General features: G+C 41.5%; 1 protein-coding gene across 1 annotated transcript in view; it reads right to left on the bottom strand.

Annotated features, from left to right (window-relative positions):
• GUCY1A1 (guanylate cyclase 1 soluble subunit alpha 1) overlaps positions 1-16,645 on the bottom strand; it is a 465,791-nt gene that overhangs the window by 27,643 nt on the left and 421,503 nt on the right. Inside the window, exon 8 of the mRNA XM_069243102.1 lies at positions 15,178-15,332. Within this exon, the coding sequence (XP_069099203.1) occupies positions 15,178-15,332 (155 nt within the window). The remainder of the gene's footprint in view (positions 1-15,177; positions 15,333-16,645) is intronic.

The raw sequence follows: 16,645 nt of genomic DNA, 5'->3' as shown, positions 1-16,645 counted from the left end.
GATAAATATTATATATTTTTCTTAATACTGTGTGGTGTATTTTTGTGGTGTTATGCTATGGTGTTGTATGATTTATTGCACAAATGCTTTACACATTGCCTTCTAAGTTAAGCCTGACTGCTCGTACCAAGCTACCGGAGGGTGAGCACAGACTGATTTTGGATTGTGTGTGACTTACCCTGACTAGAGTGAGTGTTCTTGCTTGGACAGAGGGCAACCTAACTGCCAACCAAAAACCCCATTTCTAACAAGTATCATACAGGAGTGAGTAAAAAGAAGAACTGTTTCAAATTTATGGTTAAAACAGGGGCCACATCGAGGCCTTCTAATAATCATACCTTAAGCTATATAGAGAGTTTAGATCTTGCTGAAAGGTGAAACATATTCCGCTGGTGTGTGGTCTTAGTGCAGACTGGTGCAGGTAGGCTTGCTTTGGCAGGTCACCATCAAACCTTCTACATGCATCAGCTCCGCAGATAAAAAGAGGCTGGACTTATGTAGGTGTTTGTTCATTTACACAAGACAGCTATCTAGGACACCAAGCTCTATCTGCCTTGGTTTCCAGAAAGAAGGCATAGAAATTGAAGTAGGCCCATCAAAGGGTATGAAAGTGAATTGAAGTGAAGCTAGACCTAGACTCACACGCTGAGACAGATCAGCTATATCACAATGCAGCACAAATCTGAAGTTAGATGTTTTTTATTGAAAAGGGAAAATTAGCACAATCCCTTAGTTTGAAAGAAAAACTCACAGCCATAATTAGGTGTAGGGACAAATCACACCCCTGGTTCCTGATGCAATGTCTCCAGTTGCAATATGGATAGATGTTTTCCCTTCCAGAATTGCCCATACCTGGAAAAAAACAGTTTGGCCCTTATTTGGAGGAACTGGTTTCCAAGCCTTCAGGGATGAAAAACACCTGTCTGTTCCTGAAAATCCACAACAAATACAAGATGATTCACTCTTCTGCCTTTCCAACAGGGCATCCAGAATTTTCCTGCTGCTCCTACAAGCATAACAATTAGGACAAGCAGAGGTTCCACAAGGGCTTCTTCAAGCACTGAATGGTATCACCTCCTGCCAAAGACTGTGGCAGAGATCTTCTGGCTTCATCTCAGAATCTTGCCAACTAAGAGACTAGAAGATTGTCGCCTCATCTCTAACTCCAGACACAGGGGTATTGGTAGTGCCTTTTTCTTTGTGACCCTCTCCAACAAGTCACCAGGCACTCCCTGATTCAAGAACTCAAGATCAAAAAGGACATGATTTCCTTTTCTGGGAATGAGTGGTGTCAAGGATTGTTTTCCATTGTGATAAAGCACCCTAGAGGATCCCGGTTCATCATTGAGTTAAAGACCCTCAATCACTTCAATCCTACCATTCATTTCAAAATGGACTCTTTGTAGAAGTTTAGTTAGAGTATCTCCAGAGGAAATCATGGACTCTCTGCACGTGCAGTATAAGTATCTTCATATCCTCGACCTCTGCAGCAATCAAAGATTTCTTTGTTTTGTGATTCATTCTGGACAGAATCAGTTTATGGTCCTTCTCATCTACCTGAAATCATTTACAAGAGTATTTAGAGTGCTTTAGGCTCCTCAGCTTAGGATCCTGCACAATAAGGACAGGATGGATCACCCATATTTAGGCAACTGGCTGGTGCATGCACCCACAATGGAGATAGGGCAGAACATGTATCATGTTTGCCATCTTCTTCAGGAACATGGATTATTGCTGAACTTGGTAGTCCCATTTCATGCATGCTCATGACTTGAAGAGCATGGGAGCCTGGATCACAACTAATGTGGGTCAGATTGATATTTTTCTCCAAACCAGGGTCAGAATCTTTGCAGAGTGAGATTGTGAGGGTAGGTTCTCCACCTCGCTTCTCTACAGCACAATTTGCAAGCTCATTAAATTTGTCCATGGCACTCTAAGGGCCCATCAGCTTTTGACAATGGGATAGACAGATTTCTGGTCTCCAATGTGAGTTAATTTTCCTACATTCTGTGCTTTTCACATGTTGTACAAAATCACTAACGTATTTGTAAGGTAGATTAGGACACAAAACCCTGTCCTGATGAATTTCTATTGATTTGCAGGAGAAGATAAGGCATGAAACATGTTGATCTTGTTTAAAGAAGCTAAGGCCCATTAGACTGACACATCTTCAGGTTCTGACCCCTTTAACTTGAGAACCCTATCTGGTGCTGCCTGTGACGCGCCTCTCCTTCTCCCTCGTTTGATCACAGTCCTAATAAACGTCAGTGGTCATGTGTCTTGGGCTACTGGCTGAGCTCTTTATGACGACAGACTGAGGTCCTATTAGGCGTTGTGTCATTCCTAAAATTGGGGGGAACTGATGACAGGTTTTTAGGCACTGCAGTTTCTCATCCTCATGACGTGGGTGCGGGATGTTCTTGTCCAAATGGAGGGATTGACCTTCCTGGATTCCAGAAATCTTGAAGGGATTCCACCATGAGGCATGTACCCACCATTAGGCCTTTTTTATCTTGTTGTTTTGGTCTGTGGTGGATTGCACATCATTAGAATTGCAAAGAGGGTCTAATTCTGTAATTTATTTCATATGGTTTAATAAGTGCTTGGCACTTCCCAACCTTTAAGTTCAGTGGGCAGCCTTCAAGGTTTTAATGGAACATTGGGGTTGTCTGAAGGAATTAGGGCTCTATGCATTTCATTTGTTCCAACGTTGTCAGGAGCTCCACTTCCTCCTTGGTATCTCCCTTTGGTGCTAATTGAGCTGTAACCTTATCCTTTTCAATCTTTAGGGGAGGTTTCTTTAAGTTTTTTTTTCTCTGAAGCTATTTCAGAGGACCTTTGCTCTCTCCACTCTGGAACACCATAGGACTTTCTCCAAACACCATGTAAGGAAATCAGATATTGCCTGCTGCGGTGCATTGTTTGGCAACTTTAATTCTGCTAGGAAGTGTCTTAAGCCTTCTGTGATTGCTTAGCAGGTGGATCAGGTCTGTCATTTCTTCAGCATAAGCTTCTGTGGGTACGGGATTTCCTATGTGCATGAGGGTGATGTCTACCTATGGGTGGAGACTCAGGGGTACCTGTTACTGGTACTGCAGGGCTGTCTCTTGGAATGTGCTATCTACTTTTGTTTTCCAGGTGGGTAGCAACAGGGAGATGGATTTTGGTTTCAAGGTGTTGTACTCTATGCCATTGGATTCATAGTTTCTTTTACTCTACTATTGCATTAAACTTGCATGTATGTTTTGCAGTATCTTGGCATCATGTGGTGTTTTTTGGCGGTTCTCTAGGAATATGTTTAGCGGCACTGGCTCAGTGCATTCAAAAGGAAAAAAAAGTGGCCCCACAAGGTAATGGATAGTTACTTACCTATGAACTTCATTGCACTTGGGGTAATCTTCTTTGTCCCATTCTTTGTTTATCTTGCCTTCCTTCATTCCTGATTTGTCTTACCATCCAACCAGATAATTAAAGTTGCTTAGTCTATCTGGCACAAAGACTTTGCATACCATTCTTGATAGTAGCTGGGAAGTTAACATGCAACCACATTAGGATCTGTAGGAATACTTAGCTAGCCATTTTTCAGTTGAAAAATTAAGCTTTTTAATGCTAATCAAAACCTCTACTCATATAATCATAAGCGTACTTAACTGATGTTTTTTATGAGGAATTCTAGAAGTTAAATCTCATTATACTCATGGAAACTACCGACCGATCCTATGCGTGTATCTATTTCTCGTCTTTAGCACTAGTTAAATAAATGTCACTTTAAGGAAAATATCTGTAACCGCCTGCTTATGTGTCCTAATGCCCAATTTCCCCTATATTCAATTAAATGACTCTTACAATCTGTTTGATACCAAGAGCATATCATCAGGAGGTATATAATTAGCAGAATAAATAAACTACATCCTCTGTCAGTCTGTTTGAGCCCACACAACTTGTCATAAAGTCTTTCCCTACTAGGCCTATCTTGGTAATTTCCCTAGTCTTGCATGTTCTTGATCACTCATATAGGTAATTACTGTCAAATACAATTTGCAATATAATTTATATAACTATGTGTAGCACAAACCAGTTCCTTTTGCAGCTTTATGCTCCACAAGCCCAGCGTAAAATCAGACAGCCCTCAAAAAGCTGTTGCATAATTTGCAACCACTTATAGCAACCTGTTTCTAAATGTACAGGGCTGAACGTTAGAAAAAGCATAGTCTGCAAACCCATACACTCTGAAAGTATAGATAGCTATGATTTATACTATAAAAAAAGTGCCTGTACATAAAATTCGATCTGTTTGAAATGTCTAAATCCATCAGACTCCTTACTCATCTATCATATGACTTCATTAATTTACTTTCCTACAATCAGTCCTAACATATTTAAGGACATGTGCTTGACAGTGAGTGCCAGCAGCATGTTCACATTTTTATAGAGAGATAGCATGAATGAATCTATATGTGAGGAGAAAATGTTCTTCAGTCAATATTTCTAGATACTACTCATTTTTTATGCTACACAAATCTTAGCCACTTGCGGATCTGGTGGGAAAACTGAGGTGACTTAGACAGAATTTGAATGACCAAGGTCAATGACTTGAAATGACATGTAATTGACTTGGCAAAATCAACTATAGTGACATACCAGATCAAAAATCAGGTGCATACATATGAAATACAATGGTCCCGCAATTTGACTACATGCATAGCATGTGCACTTTATTTTCACCCATATAGGGACATCCCTCAAAATAATATATTAAATGCTAAATATGAGCCAGTGGTCAGCTATGGGGGCCACAAACACTTATTTTTGGTGTAAGAAATTAGGTTACTTGTTGAGGGGTCTGAAATCATACCACAGTTCTTGCCAAGGTGAAGTCAGAAGCAGCCCCGAATTAACCTCTGCCTGCGGAAGGTAGTCAGAGACGTTTTATGATCTACTACCTATGCTTGCTGCAAGCGGTAATTCACTGTTATTTGCTCTAAATCTGTATGAATCTGATTTATTTAAGTATACTGCTGATTTGCACATTCATTTTAGAATCTATAGCGTATATCGTTTTTTAACCTAGATCTTCATGTCTTTTTTAAAAATAGATGTTCATGTCTTTTTTTTTAAATAATGCCTTGCTCGTTTAGGAATATATATTTTTCCACGAGACTACTGTTTGTAGAGAACATTTAAAATCTGAGAATCTCCTCACCCGATAAGACATCGGAAATCGCCGCCATTTTGGGACAGTACTCCCTCTGTGAGCGCCATTTTTGGGGTTAGCGCTCCAAGCCTTTCATTGCTGCTGGCTATTTTTAGACGCCATGACCGCGACGCGCAGCGGAAGGTAGTCAGAGAGGTTTTATGATCTACTACCTATGCTTGCTGCAAGCGGTAATTCACTGTTATTTGCTCTAAATCTGTATGAATCTGATTTATTTAAGTATACTGCTGATTTGCACATTCATTTTAGAATCTATAGCGTATTCCGTTATTTAACATAGATGTTCATGTCTTTTTTAAAAATAGATGTTCATGTCTTTTTTTTTAAATAATGCCTTGCTCGTTTAGGAATATATATTTTTCCACAAGACTGCTGTTTGTAGAGAACATTTAAAATCTGAGAATCTCCTCACCCGATAAGACATCGGAAATCGCCGCCATTTTGGGACAGTACTCCGTCTGTGAGCGCCATTTTTGGGGTTAGCGCTCCAAGCCTTTCATTGCTGCTGGGCTATTTTTAGACACCATGACCGCGACGCGCAGCGGGCACGCCGCTGGAGCACCGAAGGCACGCCAAAGGAAAGCCCATCTGTGCCCGTCAGTGCCAGACCGTGCCAAGAGCCAAGAAACTCTGACTTAAACACTGCAGAGAAAGTAATTATTACATATACCAAAGAGGTATTATTTTCTTTGAACAATAAACCTCACAGTCGGTGTGACTCAGAGTATAGATCCTCGTTGTAGTGCATATAGGTGCCCTGCATGTGATAGGTCCTTCCAACTGCGTACGGATCTTCAAAAGACTAAGGAGTACGACAAACTACCTATTTTTTTAGTCAATTGCCGCTCGTTAGGGGCTCATATAGCGGACATCCACCTTCTGGTGGAACAAATAAAACCTTTGGCCCTATTTTTAAAGGGAACATGCTTGGTTAAAAGTTCTGCTCCAGACATTGTAATGGCACTACCTATTGGCTATAAACTTAGCAGAATTGACAGGACTAATAGAGGGGGTGGTATTGCAGTTGTCTATAGAGATATATGTAGGGTTACAACAACTCCTACACTGATTAAAGGATGTGAGAGCATGTTTTTCTCTATTAGTGTGAACCCTCATCATACCCTGTCTGGTTTTCTGGTCTATCGTCCACCGGGTCCTATGGGAGACTTTATGGCCTCACTGGCAGAGAATATCTTGCAACTAGCATGTACTAAATCGAATTTTATACTGCTGGGAGATTTCAACTTACATGCAGAAAATGGTGATAATGGTTCGACAAAGATGCTAAGAGCAGATATGAAGGCATGTGACCAAGTACAGTTAATTCAAGGTCCTACTCATAATAAAGGTCACACACTTGATCTGGTATTTTCTAACGTGTTAGGACTAGAATTTCTATCATCCCGTCCGCTAGCATGGTCTGATCACTATCTGCTAGAGTTAGAACTAACCATTTCTCGATATAAGATCATGAGTGTCAGGACCCCGCCATGCAAAAGGATATGGCATAAACTAAAGGCCCCAGAGTTTATTAACTCATTGCAAAAAAATAGATCAGAAAACTTAAACACAAATAATATAACTGACTTTACACACTCTTTTAATAAATGGATCGATGATAGCCTGGATGAACTCATACCCCTCTCTAGCGCTAGAAAGCAGCTATGAAAGAAGTCCTCCCCATGGTTTACCTCAAGCCTACTCGAGATGAAAAGAGAATGTAGGAAGCAAGAGAGGAAATGGAGGCATAATCAAGACGATTCCATGAAAAAGGAATATAAGAATATGATTTGAGCTTATCATACAGAAATTAAAAATGCACAGGCTACATATTATTCTGCAAGAATTGAAGCAGCAGCTAACTCTCCTAAGGAGATTTTTAAGGCCTTAAAAGATCTTATTCATCCCATTGAGGAGTCAGAAATTATGGACTCCCCGCAGCAACATGTTGAGGATCTGGCAATTTATTTTCATGAAAAAATTCAGGACATTTATGTATCCTTCCCTAACACTCTAACAAGAGATCACTTGGTGATGGATCAGGAGGGTAGGGAAGAGGTAATTTTAACAAACTTTACTCCTATTGATTTGGATAGAGTAACTAAATCACTGGGCTCCACTAAATCAGGCTCTCGGTTGGCTCTGGCTCCTCCTCAGATTCTCTTTATGGGAATACCGGTGTTAGGTCCGATAATCACAAATCGTATTAATGCTTCACTATCATCTGGAACAGTACCAGACCCTTGGAAACAGGCCATTGTTAAACCTCTCCTAAAAAAACCTAATTTGGATTCTAAGTTACTGACTAACTACCGACTGATTTAATTGTTACCTATAATGGCTAAACTTGCAGAGAAGCATGTACATACTCAGTTATCTACTCTTCTGGAAGAGAAAAAGATTTTACATCCCACTCAGATGGGTTTTAGGCCATTGCATGGGACTGAAACCGCACTGATTGTGATCACAGAAAAAGCAAAAAAGAGGATGGACAAAGGAATTGAAACAGCTATCATCCTCCTAGATCTGAGTGCGGCATTCGATAGGTTCGATCTTAACATTCTTAAAGATAGATTGCGAGGGATTGGAATCTCTGGAGTAGCCCTAGATTGGATTCTATCATTTATTCATGGAAGGTCCTTCCAGGTACTGGACAGATCGTGTACTTCTAGGCGTACTATCAGCAGCTGTGGAGTCCCACAGGGGTCTGCCCTGAGCTCGCTGCTTTTTAATGTCTATTTGCTGCCATTAGCAGAGATTGTTGAGCCATTTGGGCTGAACCTGGTGTCCTATGCAGATGATACTCAACTTATTGTTTCCCTTTCCAATACTCAACCGGATATGGGGACAGCATTAGGTCCTTGCCTAAAAGCAGTTGCTGCATGGATGTCGAGAAGTAAATTGAAGCTCAATGATGAAAAAACTGAGGTCATGTTCTTTGGGCAAACAAAAACTTCAATAGCTAATCCTAGCATAACAACAGGAGTGGCCACTCTCCTGCCCCCTAAACGTCTTATTAAAAGTCTTGGGGTATGGCTGGACCCCCAACTCTCAATGTCGCAACACGCTAATAGAGTAGCTAGAACCTCCTTTGCCCTGCTTAGCACTTTGAGGAAGGTTTTAGCAATCCTGCCTTTTCTTGCCAGGAGATTGGTTATTCAGGCACTGATAGGATCTCGTCTTGACTATGGCAATGCCCTGTTTGTAAGATCACCAAGATATGTGATACAAAGATTACAGAGGGTGCAAAATGTAGCTGCACGATTGCTTCTAAAAACACCTAAGCAACAATCCATACGGACCAGAATTTCTTCCTTACATTGGCTCCCAGTAGACAAAAGGATTCAATTTAAGGATTTATGCCATATTCATAGAGCTTTATTCAATCAGGGTCCTCAAATGCTCAAAACATTGGCATCTTTTTACACTCCGGGCAGACCTCTCAGATCCTCCTCAGCTATGCTGGTCACAGTTCCAACAGTGAAGAAAGCAAGATGGGGAGGAAGGTCATTGTCATATCAAGGTGCTATACTCTGGAATAGCCTTCCTCTTAATATTAGATTAAACTCACAAGAGATTCCTTTCAGGAAGGCCTTAAAAACCTGGCTATTTAGAGCTTAATTCCTACACGACTATGAACAGTGACAAGTCTGTATTGCAGTATAAGCGCTACGAGGCCTCTGGGCAGTTTAGGCGCTATATAAGCAATTTTAACATAACATAACATTTAACCCTCTGGCAGCTTGGCACAAAAGCAATCAGGTTTAACTGAGAGACAATGTGTAGAGTATGTTTGTAGCACTTCAAATAGTAATAAAGTAAACCACAACACAAGAAAAATCCCTCATGAATTTAGTAAAATAGTGTAAAATTTAACATATAGGTTAAGACTAAAACAACAAAAGGCAAATCAGTGGAGCCAGAGATGTGCAATGTTAATGATTTAAGTGAGACTAGTGCCAAAAAGCACAAAGTGCCAATTCTGGACATCTGGCCGTGCTGGATTGGGACAAACTCACAAGTTCAGGCAGGCTGCGATGGAGCACGGGCAAGCTATAAGGACACAATTAGGTCCGCTGAACAAGAGTTCCCTTAAATCCTGGTTGCAGAGCGATGTGGAGTCCCACATCGAGGATGATGTGGTGCCAGTTCCTTAGAGCTGGGAAGAGAGGTCCTACATCATTATAAAGGATGCAAAGTCCTGTGCTGCAATGTATCACACACAGGCTGGATCTGAGGTAGCTGCAGGGCTTGTGATGTAGAGTTGTGCATTGTTGTTTAGGATGCCGTCAATAAGGGACTTGCGATGCGAAGGCCTGCGAAGAAGATGCGTCATACAGCAGTGGTTCCTGGAAGGCAGCAGGCAGCAAAAGCAAAGTCCTGCACTGAAGATGAACCACACAGTGGTCCTGATGTGAAGTCTGGTGAAGCACTGCGTCATGCAACTGCTCGGATGCAGAGCTTCTGGTCTGCAGTGTGTCGCACTACAGCTCCAATGCATCAGTTCTGCTAGGACCACAGTTAGTGGCCACAGAGCACTTTCAGGCCCACTTCCAAGGGTCCAGGGCTGGAGTGGCACCACTTGGAAGCGTAGGACTCACAGCTGGCAGAGTCCAGGTCCTGGGTAGAAGATGGAGGAAGGCTGTTCTGTGCCTGAGGGTTCTGATCAGGAGACCTGGTAACTTGCTCTTTGAGACACTCTGGTGGCTCTGTGTTAACAATGCAAGACCAGTAGTTACCTCAGCCAGGAGGACAGCACAGCTGGGCAGCAGAGTGTCAGCACAGCAATATAACAGTCCTTCTGAGTCTTAAACAGGTCCAGATGTGAGCTGAAGAGTTGGGTTCTGAGGACTTACATCTAGTGCCCACGTTGAAGTAGGAGAAGCTTCTAGAAGTTTCCACCCCACCCCAGATGTGCTTGGAATTCCTGCCTCTCTGTCCAGACCACAGATTGTCTGAGGTCAAATTAGACTAATGTCAAATTTCTTTGTGATAGTGCTCGGGCAGGGACTTTGGGTTGTGCAAGAGTTGTAGATGACAGCTTCTCCCCTCGTTAACTCAGAGTAGTCTATCCAGGCAGCAGCTACCTTCTCTTTGTCTCACTGGCTGAAGGAAATATAGAAACTGCAAACTAAATCTAGTCATGTGAGACAGGGTAAAGGCAGCAGACATCAACTTCTTGTGAAAGGAAAATTCCACCTTTGTAAAAGTGTAATTTTCAGAATAGTGACTAACAAAAGGAGTTTACCATTAAGAGAGGGGCATTAGACACCAAACTCAGCCCATCTAACTGCTCCCCACTGAAAGTTATCTCATATTAAATGCAATAAGGTAACCTAATATTATCTAATGGGAGATGTAGGCCTTGCAGTAGTGAAAAAATGAATTTAGGAGTTTTTCACTATCAGGACAAGTAAAACTTTAAAGAACACTTCCAACTGTGTAAATACACTGCACCCTGCCCTCTGGGCTGTTTATGCTCAATCATAGTGGTGGTTTATATGTATTACAAAGAGAGGTCTTGGTCTAGCAAAACTTTTATTTCATCAGGTTGAAATGGTAGCTTAAAACTGTACACACAGGCTGCAATGGCAGGCCTGAGATATGTTTGCATGGCAACTTAAGTGCGTGGCACAATAAGTGCTGCACGCCCACGAGTAGCATTCAATTTACAGGCCCTAGATACAGGTAAATCTGCTTTATTTGTGACTTAAACATATATTAACTATGTCAATTGGGTGTAGGCCTGTTCTACCATGTTTGGTGGAGAGAGCACAAGCACTTTAGCACTAATTAGAAGTGGTAAAGTGAACAGAGTCCGAAGGCCAGTAAAAATGAGGTTAGTAAACATAGGAGGGGTGAATGCAAAACGTTTGGGGGAAGATCACCCTAAGGCTGACAGATCTAACATTTAAGGACCAGCACTTATCTTTCCACATCAGGTATTTAGAGTACAAGAGAGGTAAAACACAATTTGTGAAGACGGTGGAAGAGAAAGATGGCACAACTGTCAAAAAGGGAGAAAGCAGAAACATGCAAAATTGTGACAAAGGGACAGAGTGTGTTTGGTAGTGGATTAAAGACTACAAGACTTGGTATTTGGTGCACCGATGTTTAATTGAACTGGCTACTGAGCAGAGCTTCGGGCAATGGCACACTTTCTTTCAAAAACTAACCACTGGATATATTCAATGCTATAAAGCATAAAATAGCCACTATATTGCACTAATGTATATTTAAAAATATTATTTCTTGTAAAATAAGCAGCTAGCTTCTGAGAAGCCTATTTAAGTTAGGCACCAGGCAAAATGAGTAAATGCTCTGCTCAGAATAATAAACAAACAAATCATCCATTTAAAAAGCTATTTCAAATGTTTGTCTGCATCTATCCGAAGCCAAAATAGCACTCTATACATACAAAAATGAGCCAATAAATACAGTCATATTTGCTTCCTATTAAAAAACATACAACCTCACAATCTATTGCTCCTTACTGTAACAACATTACTTTGCTCAATGATATTAACTTTCTATTTGTAATGATATAAACATGCTATTCTTTTCAACGGCATCCTGCTCTCTGCCATTTCTGTTTAACAGCTTTGTACGAGAGTTCATTTACTGGGCAATTTAAGAACATTCTGTAACTAATATCTCATTGCACACTCAATGTACTATTGTAATCCCAGCAACAAATTAGAAAATATGCACTTGCCTCTAAGCAGGGCAACAGATTTTGGAATGCTGGAAGTTCCAGTCAGCAAGATTCAGGCGGTAGCATTGAGGGGCCCGGCTTTATCTACCACAGTATGGCATCTGACCTCTTCATCTGACTACAAAATGGCACAACAGAATGAGTGCAGCTACCAGAGCATGCGTGTTCCAGAATGATGTATTTGTGGCTGAGGCTAACTTGTGGGAGTCAGCCCAGACTGTGTCGATCATACACCTCTTTCCTGGGGTGATTTCAGAACGCAGCCAAAACAGGGAGATAGTCGGACCAGTTTCAGCTGCTCGGTGCTGAGGTTAAATGTGATGGTAAAGTCCTGCCCTTCCGGCACACCGCTTCTGTGAGTGAGATTGCTCTGATGTTGCCTGACATGCTACTGATGGTGCCGCGGAAGAACGTTTATGCAGCTAATGCTGTATTAGAAATCAGTTCAAATGTCAACGTCTGCCCCACTGCACATCTGTTGTTTGTGTCCAACGGTGTCAGGGACAGTGCACTGAATTATCAAAAAATGCCTACTTCCCGCTGTGTGTATATATGCATGCTTTAGTAGTAGTTCCCACTATTCACCTGTAGCCCCTGGCTCCAAGTTGCGATCCTCATAGCCGAGTGCTTTTACTGCATAGCGCCTGTGTTTGGACAGGAATGTTCCCTGTATCCTTATACAGCCCTTCAACCCTGCCATGAGTAAACAAAGGGACATATTTACAAAGAAGTCTTGCAATGTAATGCTGCAAGTCGTTTTGCTACACTGCGGTATATGCATGGGAACGTCCATGTTGCACCATGGAATGCCTTTCCAATGCAGAGTAACGCAAGGCAGCAATTTGCTCTCTCTTGCATAACACTGGATTTACTAGGTCATGTAGAGTCATGCAGGTTGGCTTCGTGTGGCTTAGTAAGTATTACTTAAGCCCTTGCATCACCTGGCGTGACACAAGAGCAATGCAGGGTCGAAGTAAATCTGGCCCTATGTGTATTTTTCACTGGGGGTCGTTTTTTTTTTTAGTTCAGTGCTTGCTGGGTGCTGCTTCATCTGACTGCTTGGACTTGCCTCCTGACCAGCACAGCAGCTCACTGCCATGAGAAATCTTCGAGGCAGCTGCGGGCATACCGCCGGTGGCACGTAATCCTGGATGAAGCAGAAGGTGAATCGTCTGTGCTCACTAGGTGTGAATGGTGTCAAGACCTTCCCGAACGAGGCACAAAAGATGTGCTGTGTTCCAGTAAGTTGATACTGGAACAGATGACCATTCCTCCACCTCTGTGGAAGCCATTTCCCAATGAGTTTACATAAAGACTTAAAGCATGAACTATATCTTGCACCCAGAGACCATATCCGCAAGTTCTGATTTCAGATGTGTAGAACCCCTGCTGTAATGCCAATTCCCTTTTAGTTAAGTTTCTAAAAACCTGGTGGTGAAATGTTATTGTGCACCTTAGGCAATAAGACACAGCAGTAGAGAAAGTACGATATTTGCAGCATTACAATTATTTGCTGTCACCTGCTACTTATTGTTTTTGTTGATTATAATTTGGTTGTCTTTTCTGCATCTCACTACTGAGAGCCTCTTCCCCCAACGACTTGAACACAGTGTACCCCATTATAAAAAAATCACTGCCAGTACTAAACTGTTGGTAAGCCAAAAATGCTATTAGGGTAGAAGGTAACCTTAGTGGTATTGTCATTAATATTGTCAACATTGATAGGATGTTACATGTAACGCTCATATGCAATGCATTATCTTTCGGCTGAGGTTACCGGCCATCTTTTGCTGCTAGAAACCTTTCCAGTACATCAATGAAAGAATAAGGTGTAACACTGTGATAAGTCAAGACATTTTGATACACTACACTACACTGTGGACCGCTACCTATTTCTCAATACCCACGATTAGAATAAGAGTGAACTGCAATTAAAATTTGTTAGCAAATGACATGGAGGTTTTCAAGTTGTTTTACATGCGCTGGGCAGATGTTGCTGAAACACTGACCATTCAACCCTGAAAGCAACCATTCACTACACAGTCGCCCAAGATATCTACTGGTAATCGTCATGACAACTGATATCAAATTATGTAGTTCTACTTCTTCTGACCTACTAAAATCCTTACCTTGCGTTCATCATATACATAAGACAATTTGAATGCAAAGCTTACATATTTTTTCCATATTTACATTTGTGTTTTATTACATCATTTATAGAACTTATTATATTATGGCATACTTTCAATTATTTACTTTAATCCCCAGTACATGACAATCAAGTAAACCATCAGCAAAAAACAAGATGGCTACAAGTGACTGTCATGTATGTTACTAAAACTTCCAAAACGACTTTTACAGAATTGTTAAATTTGACATTGGCCACTTGTAACGCTCTTTATCAGTACACCAAATTACATATTCAAAGACCCGAAGCAGGTACAAGGCAACATATCTTATTTAAATATGAATAGCAATTATCAAACGACAAACAATGAAAAAACACATTGACGGCATGCATTTTATTGCCACATTGAGAAATCATGACCAGACATGTTGTTTATTTCAACAACCATCCCGCCAATCTTTTGGAATATATGATTCTATCACTGACCGCCGACAAGACCAGACATCAAAATCAAATATCAAATGAGAATCTTTACAGCTCACTACTCTGGTGGCACATACTCTTGCTGCGTCCACTAACTGCGACATGAAATCATGGCCTTATTGGACTGTCACTACTACTGTAGTCTAAGGAGGCAAATGATTACAGAGGAGAACGGAAACAAACGCTACTTTAAAAGAAAAAAACTGCAGTGTGTTTAAATGAGGCACTGAACTATGTAAACTCTTTTATTGCTCTCGATAAAAAATATAAAATGTTTATTTATATGTGCTTCTTCGACATCTGAATCTAATCACACACAACCATTACACAGATGTAGTGTCGGGAAATTTCAAGGCAGCTGGCAATGCATGTGTCCACTGAGCAGCTCAGACAATTAGGTTCCTAGAGACACAGATGATCGGTAATGGTATTTTAAAGCAGTCAATGGATGTCATCCTTTGATTTCTCAGGGGGTGCAGTAAGTTTGCTTTCAGAACTGTGAATGATATACCAACCAGTACTTGAGGAGAAACGTATAGCACATACATACCCCACCTCAACCCGTTGCCTGGTTGGTTTGCAAAAGCTTGATTTGCACAGTCACATACTGGCTGATGCATAACGCTGCACAGGTACCTGTAAGTCGTTGGGCTGACATTTATCTTCCGGGGGACGCTACACGACTCAAATTTATTGGCCAATGTGACGTTGTTTCCAAACAGACAATAACGTGGCATTTGCACGCCAACGACTCCAGCGAAGACAGACCCGGTATGCAAACCAATGCGCATCTATATAAGAGAAATACAAAAGATTAGATTGTTGGCAACCCTCAGCCACTGTGAGCACTGTAATTGAATACACTGACAGCTGTTTATTAAGGAGCTTGAGCTGACTGAACAGCACTAATGACGCATAAACCACAGAAAGCAACTCTGAGTGGATTACAGAATGCTACCAAACGACCCTAGCGTGTGTATGTGCTTGTCTTCTCTGCTGGGTCTTTTTCCTTATGCTCAGTGATTTGATTTGTATTCACTTCTATTGAGCACTCTCCTTCTAACTCTGTCCTGAAAAATGCATGCCCTTCTACTGCCATTTTACCATCTTCTTCACTTGTCCCCGATGTAGACCCTATGGAGAAGAGCAGGGATGATTCACCAAACATGAGGTCCTGTGTTTCTGCAGCCAAAAGGAAGTGTAAAAGCAAGAAAATACCAGCTGGAAAATCGGACACGAAGGAACTAGGCAAGGCTACTGATAAAGAACTCGTTTTGACGCTGGCCCTAACCAATTGGGACATTGAAGAGGAAAACTTAAAGACACTAATTGAAGAATGTATTGCTCCCTTGTTTGACAAACTGATTAGTTTAGAAGTGATGATTACTATACTGGCAATGAATCAGGACAAAATCCTTAGCAGCGCAAAGGTTAATGACTCTCAGAGTGGTTAAGAGCTGGCCCATAAAGGGGAGACTGGAATAGAGGGAGATTATTGTCCTATTGCAAACTCTAGCCCTTTACCCCAAAATATAGGGGCAGGCAAAGTTATGGAGAGAGAATCCCCAGTGTCCCTCTGGCGAAGAATTGAGGCATCTTCAGTGGTGGAGATTTTTGGTGGGGGACTGGGGAATAGAAATGGAGATAGGTGAGGATTAAGCACCCATACTCAGGAGAGTATCTCTCTGCCTCAGTGCTGCCCCTATGTAGTTGTAATGGCAGGGGTCCCAGGACTACTCTTAACCTCTCATGAAACTACCCCCCAGTTATGCAATGAGGTATGTCATTGGCCAAGTAACAACACCCAATTCAATGTGAGGGAGCACAGAGACTTTCTTTATGCTAGAAGGGTGTATTGTTTTCCTGTTAGCCACAGTGGGTTATAGGTTTTATTGGGTGGTGGCTTCTAGGAATTTTAATTTTTGCTTGTCAATTTTTATAACTCTGTGTTAAAATTGTGTTGTCAAATTGTATTAGTATTCAGGGTATTGGCCATTTTAGGGGGTAGGGCCCTTCCCCATTGCAACTTTTCAATGTGGTACTTGGTGGTGAGTTTAGTGCTAAAATCGGTCAGCCCTGCCTCGATGAGAATCCATTTGGAAGG

This window comes from Pleurodeles waltl, chromosome 1_2 (genome assembly GCF_031143425.1).
Source record: "Pleurodeles waltl isolate 20211129_DDA chromosome 1_2, aPleWal1.hap1.20221129, whole genome shotgun sequence".
In the NCBI taxonomy this organism is placed as follows: domain Eukaryota; kingdom Metazoa; phylum Chordata; class Amphibia; order Caudata; family Salamandridae; genus Pleurodeles; species Pleurodeles waltl.
This window is presented reverse-complemented; position numbering and strand designations above follow the sequence as displayed.